The following is a 15092-nucleotide window of genomic DNA, read 5'->3' on the forward strand; positions in this document are numbered from 1 at the left end:
AAGTTAAATCCATCACTCCATAATCACTAGTTTTAGCTTGTCCCTCCTGGCAGACTTCAATATATCTCTATTCAATGATCATAGTGTCCGGCCATGTCCTGTTGTGTGTAGACTCTCTACGTCCTCAGTCCTTTGGGAGATACTCTTCCAGCCGCCATCTTTGTCTTTCATCATCTGGTCTACCAGTCCCCTGGCTAAATGTTCCCGAAGCATGATACGAGACACACGTCACCCCTATATTTTCATCTAGGTGTGTTGGTAGCCTATTTAATGGTGGTGAAAATTGAATATATTCTAGAATAAGATTTCCTAATGTTTGTAAAAGCAGTACGAACTTCATCCGGTTGTGTGGCCCTCCATACATCCTGCAAGCCCAGTCCATGTAATTCTGCTTTCAGAGAGTCAGGCATGCAGCCCACCTTAGAGGTCATCTCTCTGTTCAGTCGGCCCTATTCAGGGTTACATGCTAAATTCAGATCCACTGCAACAACTTCTTCTCCACCCAGAAAAGCCTCCGGTTCTTTGGTCAGCTTTTCAGGAAGGGGTTCTGGTCTTGATTTGGTGAATATATCAAAAAACACATATATCAAAACCACCATGTATATTTTGTAACACTTTGTTTCATTAAAGTGTCTTTGTGTGCCTCTTTCTTACGTGTTCTCTGCAAGTAATAAGTGTTAATATTGCTTCAAGGAAAACCGTACCCTTTTCTGTTGTGGGTAGGTAAGAGTTGTGCATGCAAACTAAGTGCACAGATTCTCATTCAGTTCTCACAGCAGTCTGGCCCTTTTGCCTGGTGAGTTAAGGCCCTTCAGTCTTCAAGACCACATCATAATCATTTGCGCTTGTTCACTCCTTGGGTAGTGAACAGCTGTTCATAGGCAAACCTGTTATATATGTTAAGTGAGATCTCAGTGAGCATCCCTATGTATCAGTGAACGTCAGTGGCAGAGCAGCAGAGGTTACAAGCACCTGTACATTTCTTTCTTTCTTTCTCTCTTGCTTTCCATTGTTTCATCGTTTTTCTTTTTCTATTCCACCTTTTTAGCTCTCACCTTTTCTTGCCTCCCTTCCTGTATTTCTTTCTTTTGATATTTTTCCAAAATATCTTTTCACGTGTTCTGCCTGGCTCTCTCTTTCTCTATGCTATTCTTATCTCTGTCATTCTTCTGTTATGTGTAGAGTTTATTATTTCCCTCTTCATCCAATTTCTTCAACTACAAATATAAATATATTACTTTACAGAAATTAATCCTGATAAAGGGATCATGGTGTTCAATGATTGGCCACCCTGAATCATACAGTCACAAGTGCACAACAAAATAATGCACTGTAAAATGTTTAATATGTCAAATCACTGCACAGAGAATGTCTAATGTGTCTTTGAATTCCATTTTTATTATACTTCTCAGTTTAAAGGTAAAGATGATACATTTTTTCCAAACATTAAAAAGTGGGATAAGAGACAGCAGTTATAGAAATCTCTAGCAATATAATCTTCCTAACCCTTGAACACGCAGTATTGACTTTCACTTTCCTTTCTAAATCCTTTTTCTTTTGCTACTTAATCTCCCTCTCCCCCTTTACTGTTTCTCACACCCAGCTATGTGCCAGCATGCTATGTTCCCTGTCCCTTATAGTCTAATTCCCCTTAACTTCTCCTCCCATCTCACCCTTTCCTTTCCCATGCCCTTTCCCTTTCTCTCTTCCTTTACCAGCTCCTTTCCCCTTCCCTTTATGCTCATTGTCTTTTGCATGTTCTTTCCCTTTCTCACTCCTCATCTCTTCTCCTTTCCCCTTTCCTTTATGCTCATTGTCTTTTGCATGTTCTTTCCCTTTCTCACTCCTCATCTCTTCTCCTTTCCCTTTTCCTTTACCTTTCCCCTTTCCTTTCCCCTTTCCTTGACCCTGCCCCTTTGCACTCCTCTTTTCTCTGACTTTCTCTTGCTCCCCATTTCCAGCCTCTGAATCTCCATCCTCCTCTTCTTCGCTGGATTCTGTGCTTTCTTCGCTGGCGTGTCGTTTCTCTCTTGGTCTTTGCTCTGCATCTTCCTCTTCCTCATTCTCTTCCACTAATTCTCCTTCAGTCTCGTCTTCGTTTCCTTCCTCGATGGCTTGGCGTTTAGGCCTTGGTCCTTGCCCTTCATCTTTGATGACTCGTCCATTGTCAGAGTCAGCAGGAACTTGGCCATCTGGTTTCTCCATCTTGTGATGTCCTTAATGAAGAGAAGAATTAGAATCAAAAAATGTCTCAGAAATACAGTGAGCAGCGGTGGCATAAAGGGTGAACAAGTAGGGAATTGAATCAGGGCCATGTGGTTATGGTGACCTGTTGACTATAACCCACCATTCCTAACCCTCTACCCTACTGTGCTTGCCAGATTGAAGGCAGTGGTGGCTCCTTTTAATGTCTTCTATATGATATGATATGATGTGATATGGCATTTATAATTCACCTATATACAAGTGTTTCAAGGCGCGATGAGGCAAGGAAGGGGGAACAGATGAAAGACAGAGACTACAATCTTACTAGGCCAAGTGACATTGAGATCGCGCAGCGCAGGGGAGACGACGGGGGAAAGTGCCAGGGGAAGAGAAGGGGCATTGCTGTATCAGACAGGAAATCAGCAGGGGAGAGGAAAAGAGAAGGCAGAAGCAAAGCGGAAGGTCTTGAGGTGTTTCCGGAACTGGATATGGTTTTCCTCGAGTTTCAGAGAGGCAGGGAGGCTGTTCCAGAGGGAAGCCCCAGCCAAAGAAAGAGATGTACCCCCAACTCGTTGCTTGGAGAAGCGAGTGACCCTGAGGGAGTTTGAGGTGGATGAGCGAAGAGCTTGAGTAGGAAGGTATTTACGAAGAGAGAGTTGGAGGTATTGAGGCCCCAGCCACCAGAAGGCCTTGTGGACAATGAAGAGGGTCTTGAACTTAATCCTCACAGCCACTGGGAGCCAGTGCAGAGATTTCAGTCCCGGAGAGATACGATCCCTGGGCTTGAGGCCAAGGACAAGTCCTGCAGTCCTGTTCTGGATGAGTTGCAGAGGGCGGAGAGTAGAAGCAGGAATATTCAGAAAGAGGCTGTTGCAGTAGCCAAGACTAGAGAGAACCAGAGCTCTAGAGACAGTGAGCTTCTGGGAGGAGAGGAGGAAAGGAAGAAAGGAAGAAGAGATGAAAGGACCCTTGAATAGAATACTACTGGGCTGCTCGATTAAATATGCCATTAATTATGACTTAATCTTTTATATGCATAATCAAACAAAAAAAGTAAATAAAATATTCCTGAGACAGAAAAATAACTCCTACTGACTCAGCTCGAGTGAAAAGTCGACTAAGTGCACATTGTAAACATACACATCTGTAACGTGATATATTTTCATTGTTAATTAAATGTACATTTCAGATTGAGTGTTTATAAGTACAGAAATCAGCGACAAAATAATAAGAGTTTTTCTCCTGGACCAAGTCCTCTCTGGTCCAATTGTAGCTTAGATTCTGTACACAATTGGGTTGTTGCATTTTGTGTAGATGATAGATCTCTCTTTTAACAGCATTGTGTTTGGCTGTGTCTTCAGAATTTACTTTGCATGACACTGAATTCACCTTCCAATGGAGAGTGACGTGTTATAATCCCTGAGATTCCAAATAGCATGGGCCAAGGATGACATTCACATAACAGCCAATCACAGGGCTCGCAGAGGAGTTATTCCCGGGCCTGGTGATGCCATAAAGAGTAGTGGCACTTCAGTCATTACCATGTTTTGCCATTAAGGCAATTACTGCCATTTTCACTACACCACCAAATTCCGAGTTTGACCTTAAAGTGGAGGCTCCTCCATGCAATGCCAGAAATCGTAGGAATCACAGCAGGCAGTATTCCCGCCCTTGGTGACTCTCCCACGAATCCCAGGGAATAGGAAAATGGGGATTAACACTGGCGTAACCCCACTTGAAATCTGGCAGTAAACTAGTGGCATGGTAATGAAACTACAGAAACTCTACTGAAAAGCTGCAGAATTACCACCCACCTCAGGGTGGGGCCCACCGTCCCTTCATCACGTCTTCAGAAATAAATCTATAAGGCAAGGAACAGTCTCCACCAATAAACAGGCCCTATAGCAGTCAATATCCCAGTGCCAGTGTCTACAGTGTGGTTGGTAGTTACCTGTTCTGATACAGTGGGGCATTTGGCATATCATGGATCACGGGGGCAATTACATGTTCAGCATTCCTTTCTAGGGATGGTCACTCTGATAAACATGGAAGGAATGCTGGGAAGCCACTCTGTAGAAGCAGCTTCTAAGGAATACACATGTATCATGTGACCAGGCACTCACTGACCTCTACTCTCTATATCCACTTATAGCAGGTGAGTATCTATGCACCGGGCACAGCACATATCACAATCACTAGTCATGTCACAATAGAAGGGGATGCCTCTTGCAGGCAGGCAAGCATTTCATTATGATTTGCCTGCCAGCATTTTCACAATTGACAATCTGGCCCCAGTCTTGCCTGAGGATGGAAACAAACATAGGACTAGAGACTGGGGGGAAAGAGGATATGGTTTGTTTTTAAAGTGTTGTTATAGATGAGTGCAGGTGTGGGGATGTATGCGAACGTGGGAACATCAGACAGGGAGCTGGAGGAATTGGCAGTGTAGATTGTAACAACATTTATATTAATGTGCAAACACTTATATTACAGGCATTACTTAAACAATAATGGTTGGGAGGGGGCTTTAATTTGCAGTAATGTCCTGAGCACCATGTACCTTCTCCATTGCCATGGCTGCCAACCGAAAGTCCCTTCACCAGTTGATTGGAGGCAATTTGTGAGGTGAGAGAGCCAGTGCTCAGGGAAAGCTGGAGGCTTGTGGGTTGGGTGTTGTCTGTACAGAGAGGGGCTGATGGGAATTGAAGTTTGGGGATGAAATGAAGATGGTCATGCCTTGGAAAAATAGAACAGCAGTGATGAGCTCATCAGGGGCTGAATCGGGGGACTCTACAAGTAGGTACGTCCAGAATACCAAAGGTTTTTTCAGCTAGTAGTGAGGGAGTCTGGAGGGTAATGGACTGGGTGTAGTAGAAGTAGTGGTGCTGAACGTGGTTGGCATAGGAACGGAGTTCGAGCAGTACTAGAGATTGCAGGTTTAGGACACATTCTGGATCGTCTTGTTAAGGAACAATCCCAGAATAGATCTATTAACCAGAAGGAGGGGATTTAAAAAGGACTGGAGCTGAATATGGAGACATGCTTCACTGCAGAGGTGATGAGAATGGGGAGGAGGTTGAGGGAGGATGAAGAACACCTGATTGCAATATTTCAGAAGAGAAAAGATGAGCGATAGCAGCCAGGAGGAATATATACTTTGTGTTGGAAGAGTTGAGTCTCTGCGATGGATGACAGAGACTGAGAGTTGGAGTTGAGAGTGAATAGCCTCAGGGTAAATTGAAGAATTTGAAATGATCTGTACAGTTTGCAGTAGACAACTGCTTGCCTTACAGAGTTCATCTTCATCTTTGAACATCTCAAGATAACATTCAAGCTTTATTTGTGCCCTGCATAGTTTAGAGATAGGTCATCCATCTAACCAACTCCATTCAGAGTTTGGAAAGTACAGTGAAAGTTCAAATGCTCTGAATATTGTAGGTGTGTTATAAATTCCATAGGGGAGCAGGTGCAAGTGGATCTAGGTCACCTGGCCTAAGCCCCGCCCACCTGGTGCCTTCCTGGTTGCTGCTCTGTGTCCCTACTTAAGTAGTCCTCCAGCCCCTTTCCTTTGCAGATGGGGAGCAGGTGCAAGTAGATCTAGATCACCTGGCCTCAGCCCCGCCCACCTGGTGCCTTCCTGCCTGCTGCTTTTTTCACCACTTAGCAAGCCCCGCCCACCTGGTGCCTTCCTGCTTGCCGCTCTTTTTCACCACTTAGCAAGCCCCGCCCACTTGGTGCCTTCCTGCTTGCCTCTCTTTTTCCTACTTAAGGAGCCCTCCAGCCTCCTTTCCTTTGCAGATGGGGAGCAGGTGCAAGTGGATCTAGGTCACCTGGCCTAAGCCCTGCCCACCTCATGCCTTCCTGCCTGCCGCTCTTTTTCACCACTTAGCAAGCCCCACCCACCCTTTTCCTATCTCCTCCCCTTACTTTCATCTATGCACTTACTCTATCAGAATTGTCCCTGGACCTAATATGATAGCAACCTCGTCTGTTTCCTCCACCCTCCCATTACTGTTTTTTTTCCCTCCCCACCCCCTCTCCAGCACTATTTGAAATGTCGTCAGGCCTAGTATGATAGTCACTTGTTTTGTTCCTCCCCTCCCTTTCTGCAATCCTCTCCCTCACCTTTTGTTTTCTCCGGCTCTACCAGAAATGTTGTCAGGCCTAGTACGGTAGTAGCCTGACTGTTTCCTTTTACTTCCCACTCTCCCCCTCCCTTCCTTATATATGTCTTAGCTCTTGCATGTCATCAGGCTGAGTAAAATAGTTAATGTCACATCCTTACTGTTCATGGCCTGTAAGAATGTTATTGTATTTTCCCTTGTTCCCTCCCTTGCCTTGAAGTACATTGTGTATAGGCGCTATATAAATAAACTATCATATCATATCATATCATATATCATATCATATCCTCCTCCCCCTCACAGCCCCAATCCATGCTTACTTGGCAAACTACAGATATTATCCTGCTGCCTCTTTATGGTTGTCAATTATCTACTTTCCTCTCCAAACCCCAAGACAAAAGGATCCTGTAAATTAAATATCTGTAAATTCTAAATCATGTGTTTAAAGACATCTGCAGAGTTTCTAAAGGCCAATGTATCCTTAAGGATCTATGCAAGACACTCATTCTTTAGGTCCATTTCATAATTAGCTGATCTACAAGGCGATAAAGTGTCTTGTTGACGATGAAGAGCAGTGAATATTGTAAGCACGGGCTTCAATTCTGAATTGACCAGTTCATATGCAGTTCCCGCGGTGAAACGTTGGAATGCACTTCCCTTGGATCTTCAGCAAATGGATGAACCATTGGTTGATTCAAAATGTATCTCTTTTACTGTTGGTCTCTAATCAGAGCTACGTCTCTTAAGGCTTGTCTTGCAATGGAAGCGCTGTGGCACTCTTCTGGGTTATATGTGTGCCCTATTTATTAGAATCATTTATTCATTCATTTAATGTCTGACCTTACATGATAAGTCATCTCTCATTCAATATACTGTGCTTAGCTGCTGGGATGTCTCCAGCCATGTCCATTACCTGAGGTCAGTGAAATTGCATAAACCACTGTGACACGAGTGAGTTCTGAAATAGGCAACACTTACCCAACCTATCCTGCCTGCTACCTCCGGGCACAGAAGCGCTATGCAATGGAAACTGATGAGGGACCCAGATGTCAGCCATCTTCTAAGCAGTTTATTTCTATTATTCATGTAAACATGAGCCTTGCAGAGGACCTATCCCATTCACACACAAAAGAGGCCCTTTCCACCCAGATTATTTGGCCAGGTTGTGAACAGGCATAATGCCCTATTCACCAGGCAATATCTAGTGATAATGCCCCACCAGCCAGGCTAAATATCTACACTTCACTTGGGAAGTGGGCCATGAAATCCCAGAATAGGCAAGGTTATCCCAAACAGCTGAGTTACAGCTCTATCCAGTTTTATAATGTACACTTACAGTTTCATTGAGTTAACAATTATAATTATCAATGGGAGTTCATGACACCATATAAATGTGCCACCCCACGGCAGTGGTGAGATATCTACATGCTTATGTAACGCTGCATTTAATTAAAGATAGATTTATTCCATCTGTGGGTGTTTATGGTCATCCTGCCTGTGGATCCAGCGCACTGGAACACGGAGCACATCTGTAAGGCGGGACACATCTTAGTGACAACATAAACATTGCTGGGGTAAATAATAAATGAACAGCTGGGGGTTCACGTTTTAATGTGTTTGCATCTATCATTTAGTAATGGAATCCCAAACAGTTTAATTTTGGGTTTTCAACATTTAAATCCAAAAACACATAATTTGTCTTGTCTAGGCTGAATGTGGAAAGACTTACCAGTGTGTATAACATTGGCTGCTGCCAGGGCCAGCAAAGCAGAGAAGAGTAGCAGCTTCATGTCAATGGAGCAATCCTCACAGTCTCAGAGTCTGTTGCTGGGAGCCGGAAGAACTCAACTCTGTCTCTAGAGACTCAGAGCTGACCAGCCGCTACTTATAGGACTCTGGCAACAGTCACACGATAAGAGAATAGGATGTCTCCTCCCATCAATTATTGGATTATTCCAGCCTAGCCAATCTAAACAGTGAACAATGATTGTGTCATTGTTTGTGGATGTGTGTGTGACCTTTACATCTGAAACAGTAGTTGGCAGTTGTGCCATATGGGAAAGCAACACCACTGATTACACACTAGGATTCTCGGAAAAGGATTGAGTAATCTAATCAAATAATGGTTTCTCTTATTGATTTATTTCAATTTTTCAGACTCATATCTTTCCTTTTTAAATCTGCTCATATTCCTTGAGTTTGACATTTAAGCTTACGATAGAGAATGTGTAGTAGAAATTGCTGAGTACTGTGATTACATTAAAATCGTTGCCAAATAGTTCATTGCCCAAATATCTTTCATGAAAAGAAATTCATAAATAACAAGGTCCTAGAATAATAGAGTGTTTTTTTCCCCCATAAATAATAGATTTAGCCATAGGTATAGCAATACACATTCAGACCTGCTGCAAAACTGTCTAAATATGCGTGCATGTAAAAAAAAAATACATGTATATTGAAAAGGAAGATGTGAAAAGAGCATTGGAGAAACGACAAGGATTTGTGTCATCGAACTGCATTTTAGGAAGTACTGAAGTAAATCTTTGATTGTCAAGGAGTGAAAAACAAGTGAATTTCACCACTCTACTTGAGATTTTAGGCTCCTTTGAGATAAGCATAAACAGGAGTTCTGTGTTCAAAGAATGGGCCTTTAATTTGGTGCATGTGAAGAGCTTGAAACAGCTGGAAAGAAATGAGAGCATCCAGAGTGAGTCATCAGAGCACAGTCTCAGAAGGGGCATTAGCCACTTCCTGACATAATAGACCTTTTGATATCCGCCACCCCAATCATCAGAGCACACGTGTTACCAGCACCAGTCCATCACAGTGCTGTTCTGATGACGGGTTCTGCATGAAGGCAGGCATGTCAGATAACATAGTTCAAAATACAGCTGACAGAGGTTCCAGGTGGCAGAGAACCATGAAGTGGCCCAAATGTGAGCATGCATGCCAACCTGGCATTTCCTTTTTGTTTTCCCGGTCTCTGCCACCCAGATAAGCATCATTCTGTTATCTGCCGTATTTAATTATCCACTGCCATTGAGTTCACTTTGGTGCTATAAAAATTAGCTTTTACTATAATCAATTTAAATTTGGTGCATTAGAAAGAGGCTTTAACACTAAAAGCCTATTGGGCAAGACATATAATTCCTCTCTGACGTCCAACTAGGTCATGTGAAACACCAAAAAGGAGAGGATATATTCCAATTGTTATGACCTGTAACCATAGCTACCTGACCCTACAAAAGACTCTCACTATCCTTCTTGGAAAAAGCGCACTCTTATATTGAGTTTAGATGGTCAATTATCAAACAAATCAAACTCCCAGAGAGAGGAGGTAACATCGGCAGACTTTTATTGCTCAGGGAACAGAACTGGGTACTTGGACTCAAAACAGATACTAAGGGTCTCAATGGGAGTATCCCGTGGCAACATCTGGCTTAAATGATCATCGACAAACTCACAGACAACATTTCTAGGTTTACACAAGAGTGATGCCCCTATGTCGACAACATGACCTTTTTGGAACTGAGTAAGTTCCATGACACACCTTATTAGGAAGTTATAACAAAGGGGGCGGGGGCGGAGGTATGAAGCACTTAGACCTTTGGCAGAACCAACAAATTGGGCGATGTACAGCAGTAAGTGGTTGCTGTTTACAAGAAACATGCATTAAGTCATGACCAAATAAAGGGTCCGCCTCTCTACAAGAACATTCCTCTCTAGAGGACACGTAGACTCCAACACAGACACTGTTTCACTCGGTTGCATGCTTTATCAGGATAAGTAACAGCCCCTGTATATATGTTCCATGTTGCTTGTAATATGGAATATAGACTATGCTAGACAACAGACTTTGTAATTTAAATTGCAATGTATTGCTTAGGCGTGTGGATGAGATTCTGCATAGCACCACGCAAGGATTAGGGGAGAAGGTTGCACATTATTCACACCAACATACACCAGTCATTAGTGTCAGAGGTGTTAGGATAGTAATATATAGATAGACATTCATTGAAAGTGAAGATTACCCTTCACACAACTTTTTGCCAGTTAGACACTTTCATGAAGATATCTCACAGTAGTCCTAATCTCAAGCAAGCGTTAACATTGTTGTTATTATCCCGAGTTTTTACACAAGTGCTCTGGACAGTAACTAATACATTTTGAAGAACATACCAGTCCAGGCATACTTTTTTTTAGCTCTTATTCTGTGTTTTAGGAACATACAATACGATGATTAAAAAGTTAAAGAGGGCAAGATTTCTCTCTCCATCCCTCACCTAGATAGGTGGCCCACGACAGCTGCCTAGGGTAGGGCACCCACACTAAGTAGAGATAGAGTCTTCTATAGGGACAGGTACCTGAGTTTACAGTAAATACAAATTGGAACATATCCTTTCTTTGTTTGTGTTTCACAATAGAAAGAGCACAGAATGGCCCATTGCTTCTGAATACAGAGCAATCACCGCTGCCTGGAACGCAATTTAATGGATGCCCTATTAACCAGAGCTCCAGTTGTTAGTATTAGTACCGTTCTGATTAAATATATTCTGGCCAAGCAAGTTTGAGTCCTTTTTTGCTGATGTCCTGTTCTCTGCCAAACTGATCATTGACAACTGATTATTTGGCATATTTTATTAAAATATGCCTATTTGGTTCATTTGGTGCAGGTTAATTACTAATTACTGTTCTCTATGTTCCTGTCTGGAAATGTGGATGATAGCAGCAACTGCAAACAAGCACCAGTTCATACCTTTTACCTAATGGGGAATGTCTGAGTAATTTTACTAGAACTTTGCACCACTTCTAGACTAACCAGCCCAGATAGCACCTTACCCACAGACACTGGTCGAGCTTGACTAACTATAAAGTTCTAAAGATTCTTCAGCACCTAACAATTGACATTATGCATATATAAAGGGTACTTTCACAGCACACTTGCACTTTGACCCACCGCATGACAAGCTGCGTAGAAATCATTGTGAACAATAGCTGAGCAAAGCATTCACCTTCTTAGAGAATCCCACCACCCTTACTCAACAAACATCATGCTATGCAAACAAAATCAGCCACTATATACATCCCTCTATTCAAGAGCCCCCATACGTAGTGGATGACTAGAGAGAATACTGAGGACCAGAAGTAATTTTTAGAGATAGTCCTCACACCGAATATTAGGCCAGGAAACACTTCCTGAAAATGGTCTCATCATAGGGAATGAACATTTGAGAGAAGATCCGTTCCTATCATGAGAATGGGATATGCTTTGAGAAGATGACAGGCGGCATAAGGGTCTCACTGAAGGATTCAGCTCCAACTGAAGTGGTGGATCTTTTGATGAATTACAGGTTTATTCATCACGTTCGTGCCTAGAAACGCTTGTATACAGGGACGTTATAAATGATATTGTAAGTGACTTCAATTCAGCAATCCAGCTAAATCAATGCCTAGTCTGGGATGCCCAATAGTGACTTCAATTCAGCAATCCAGCTAAGTCAATGCCTAGTCTGGGATGCCCAATGGAAGCCCTTATTTATATATTTTTATGTCAAGTTCTTAAATCTGGATGATAAACCCTTATATAACGCCCCTCTCTTTGAATCCCCCTGACTTCACTGAGCCAAGAAGTAGGTTTGTTTTGCAAATTAAAATATATATATCACACTTTTATGAATAAATTAATATTTGATTGCACACTTATGAGTATGAACAGTGATCAACAATGGATAATATTACAGTTGCACAATTCCTTAATTACTTAAGTGTTGGTATAGAAAGGATAAGGTAGCAGAGAATACTTTGTATGGTTTCAAGGAAAAGCAATGATGGACAGAATGCAGCACAGAAATAAACTGGATATGGTTTCAACAAGAGATAATCTGATCACTTTTTCCTTTGTGACAACTCACCCCCCCCCTATGCAAAATGAAGAGATGGAAATGAGGGCACACAGGTTTTCAGGAATACAATCAAAAGCAGTTCAATTCCCGTTCCCCCCCAGCAAGCTTAGAAAAACAGGGATGATTTTAAAACACAGGCCAAATAATTTTAAATGTGGTTGCAATGAAGTGAAAAAGATGCAAAAATTATTTTAATTCCCTATAGGAGATTCAGGGTAGGAGAAAGCTACTTTGAATTAGTTCAGGTCAACACTAGCAATGATTCAGGAATGTTTTTTAGAGTGAAAACGAATTTCAGCAGTGGAAAGCAAGAAGCAGCTATTTTTACAAGTGGTGAAATTGAGTCAAATTGCAATTCGCGGCACTTTTTCTGAGTGCGTCGATCGCGATTACGGAAAATATAGGATATATAAGGAGTTGAGAGGTTTGTTGGAAAGCTTAGGTTCTCAGCTTTAAAATGACAGTTAAATCTCGCTACTAGGACATATGGTTCAAAAGATACAGATGTTTTTGTGTAGGTGGATTTTCAGAAATAATGTCAAGATTTCAGAATGACAGATGACACTTTTGCAGCTTTAAAATCACACGATTTCTATGCAGTTCTAAATAGGTTGAAACGGATGGGATGTAATTACTTTAGACTAAGAGATGACTATACACAGTTCTTGGCTGGATACTCACTCCTAGTTTTGGACTGGAATGGGCCTGGGACTGCACTTTCGCCACCGGATGTTCTCTGGCACTGGTTCTGCTCACAGCGTGGCCTCTGGTCTGCTATCGGCATGGCACAGCCGTCTGGTCTGGGTCTGATGGGTTCTGGATACAGCTCTGCTTTCCGGGTCTGGCACAGGGTTCTAGTCAGAATAAAACAGCTCACCTGGCTGTTGAATCGTTTGGTTAGGTTGCTGGATTCTGAGGCCTGCTGAGAAGGATACAGCTTTTGGTTCAGGCCTCTCTGGTTCAAGTTCTGGAGTCTATCTGGAGTCTAAGTTCTGGATATGGGAGGGCAGCGTGCTGCGCAGAAATCGATTAAAGAGTGAAAAATGAATGTCTCTGTCTGGTTCTCAGTGGCTCTTTTTATGTCTTTTGAAAGTGGTTGGGAAGGCTGACTTTCTATGCCCAACCCACTAAGGATTTGATAGGTTTAAGGATTTTCTGTGCCCTGACTGGAGAAAGGGTACTGAGTCAGAGTGATGCTACTATTTTACAATCTAATGAAGAAATGCCCCTTTGCTTTTACTTAGAACCCACTTTTTCATAACCAAACATGTTTCCAAGGTACACAAGTTGTTGAGAATACATGTACACATCCCAAATTAATTTAAGACAGTTCTCTGTTCAAGCCTATCTTTCTAAGAGCTTGCATTCAGAAATGACCACTTACTCACGATTTTCATGGGTTTCGCAATATTGGTTTTGCATCAAATCTTACACGGATGTACCCACCCTCTCTGGGCACATTACAGTAAGTTTTCATTTTTCTGATATAAACACAGTGTTTGCAATATTAATAAATCGCGGGGTTTGGTCTCAGAGCATCACACTACATCCAGCTTAGTCTCAAATTGTGAGTGAAATTGTCATTTTAAGAATCTCCAAATTGTACATTTTTGTCCGCTTGGTATAATTAGTTATCAGTATTCTCACAAAACATATATTTACTGGACTCTCTGAATTGACAGTCATTTGTCTCCGCCCCTAGAAACTTGGCTTGATGCAGAGATCAGATGTCTTGCCTTCCCCCAGAGCAGGGTTGACAGTTCACACCCAAAATCAGCATACCCAATTCAGCTGAAGGCATCCTTTTTCTGTTTTTTTCTGCTAGCAGGGCACCAGTCAAGGGTGCCACTCTCCATTTCACTAACAGAAACCTGTGATTTCCTGCCTTCTTGCTGAGAAGACTAGGTGTAAAGACTTCACGGGGACAGCCAGCCTTTTGAAGTCTCAGCTAACTCTAGCTTCAGAAATACAGGTCTCCTGTCAGAGTTTGGATCGCTAGCGCCGGTCAGTGTCAAGCACCGGTTCTGCACCCATTTTTGGCAGCTGTCTTGAATTAATACATTTCAAAAAGGGGATTTTACTTGATAGCATATGATCCTTGCTAACATTGTATTGATGTGGATTCTGCAGTAGAGGAATGTAGAACACCCAACCAGAAGTTGGATTTTTTGTTTGGTGGTTTCGTGCCCATGATTTTAGCAATTTTTGACATGAATTCAAATGGATTTTGAACAGCACCCTATTCCTTTGCACTGATTTCGCTCTGTGTGCAGCCAAAGGATATGGTCTGGCAATCGTCTCCTGTATTAACACTGACAGAGGCAAAAGAAGATGGTGGCCTATCTGTCAGGTTTTCACTGTGCATTTTTGGATGATTTCTGGCAAGCAGCATGCTTTCCGGAGGCCATTATGATGTTTCCGCTGCCAGTTATGCACAATGATGTTGTAGGGCTTGGATGAGTGGGTTGAAACATCCCACAAGCCCCCCTGTTGCGATGGCGTTGATTTTCCATCAAAGGAACTCGCAAGACTGGGATGTTCGCCTCATCTTCTTCTGATTCCGCAGATGGCAAAGTTCAGCATCTTTTCCTCCATCAGGGTGGATCAATCGGTTCTCCTCACTGGTCCTGATGGGAGTATTGGGCGGTACCCCGGGCCCCTCAGATCTTTGCTTCCGGTCCCTGGGTCATCCTCTTTGGGCAGTCTCCATGGTTTATCTCTCTCTCTTCTCACCTAGGATGACAAAGCAAAAGCGGCAGAAACATTTTCGTAGACATTTCCCCACCACTATTAATGTAGTGGCGTGAACATATACATTTTATAAATCAGGAGACATTTGCATACGTATTATTGTATTTTA

The 15092-nt window shown here is 42.5% G+C and overlaps 1 protein-coding gene across 1 annotated transcript; it reads right to left on the reverse strand.

The window, feature by feature from the left end:
- Positions 1-1641: 1641 nt before the first annotated feature.
- On the reverse strand, positions 1642-2205 carry LOC138579734 (putative uncharacterized protein DDB_G0292636). The gene has a single exon (XM_069649971.1). The coding sequence runs from the start codon at positions 2203-2205 to the stop codon at positions 1642-1644; it is 564 nt and encodes a 187-aa protein (XP_069506072.1).
- Between the last annotated feature and the right edge of the window lie 12887 nt (positions 2206-15092).

The sequence above is a fragment of the Ambystoma mexicanum genome, chromosome 3p (genome assembly GCF_040938575.1).
Source record: "Ambystoma mexicanum isolate Mex_15411 chromosome 3p, UKY_AmexF1_1, whole genome shotgun sequence".
Lineage (NCBI taxonomy): Eukaryota > Metazoa > Chordata > Amphibia > Caudata > Ambystomatidae > Ambystoma > Ambystoma mexicanum.

Bases quoted from the DNA above. Each gene is read 5' to 3' on its own strand.
- LOC138579734 (XM_069649971.1), bottom strand. From the start codon at position 2,205: ATGGAGAAACCAGATGGCCAAGTTCCTGCTGACTCTGACAATGGACGA.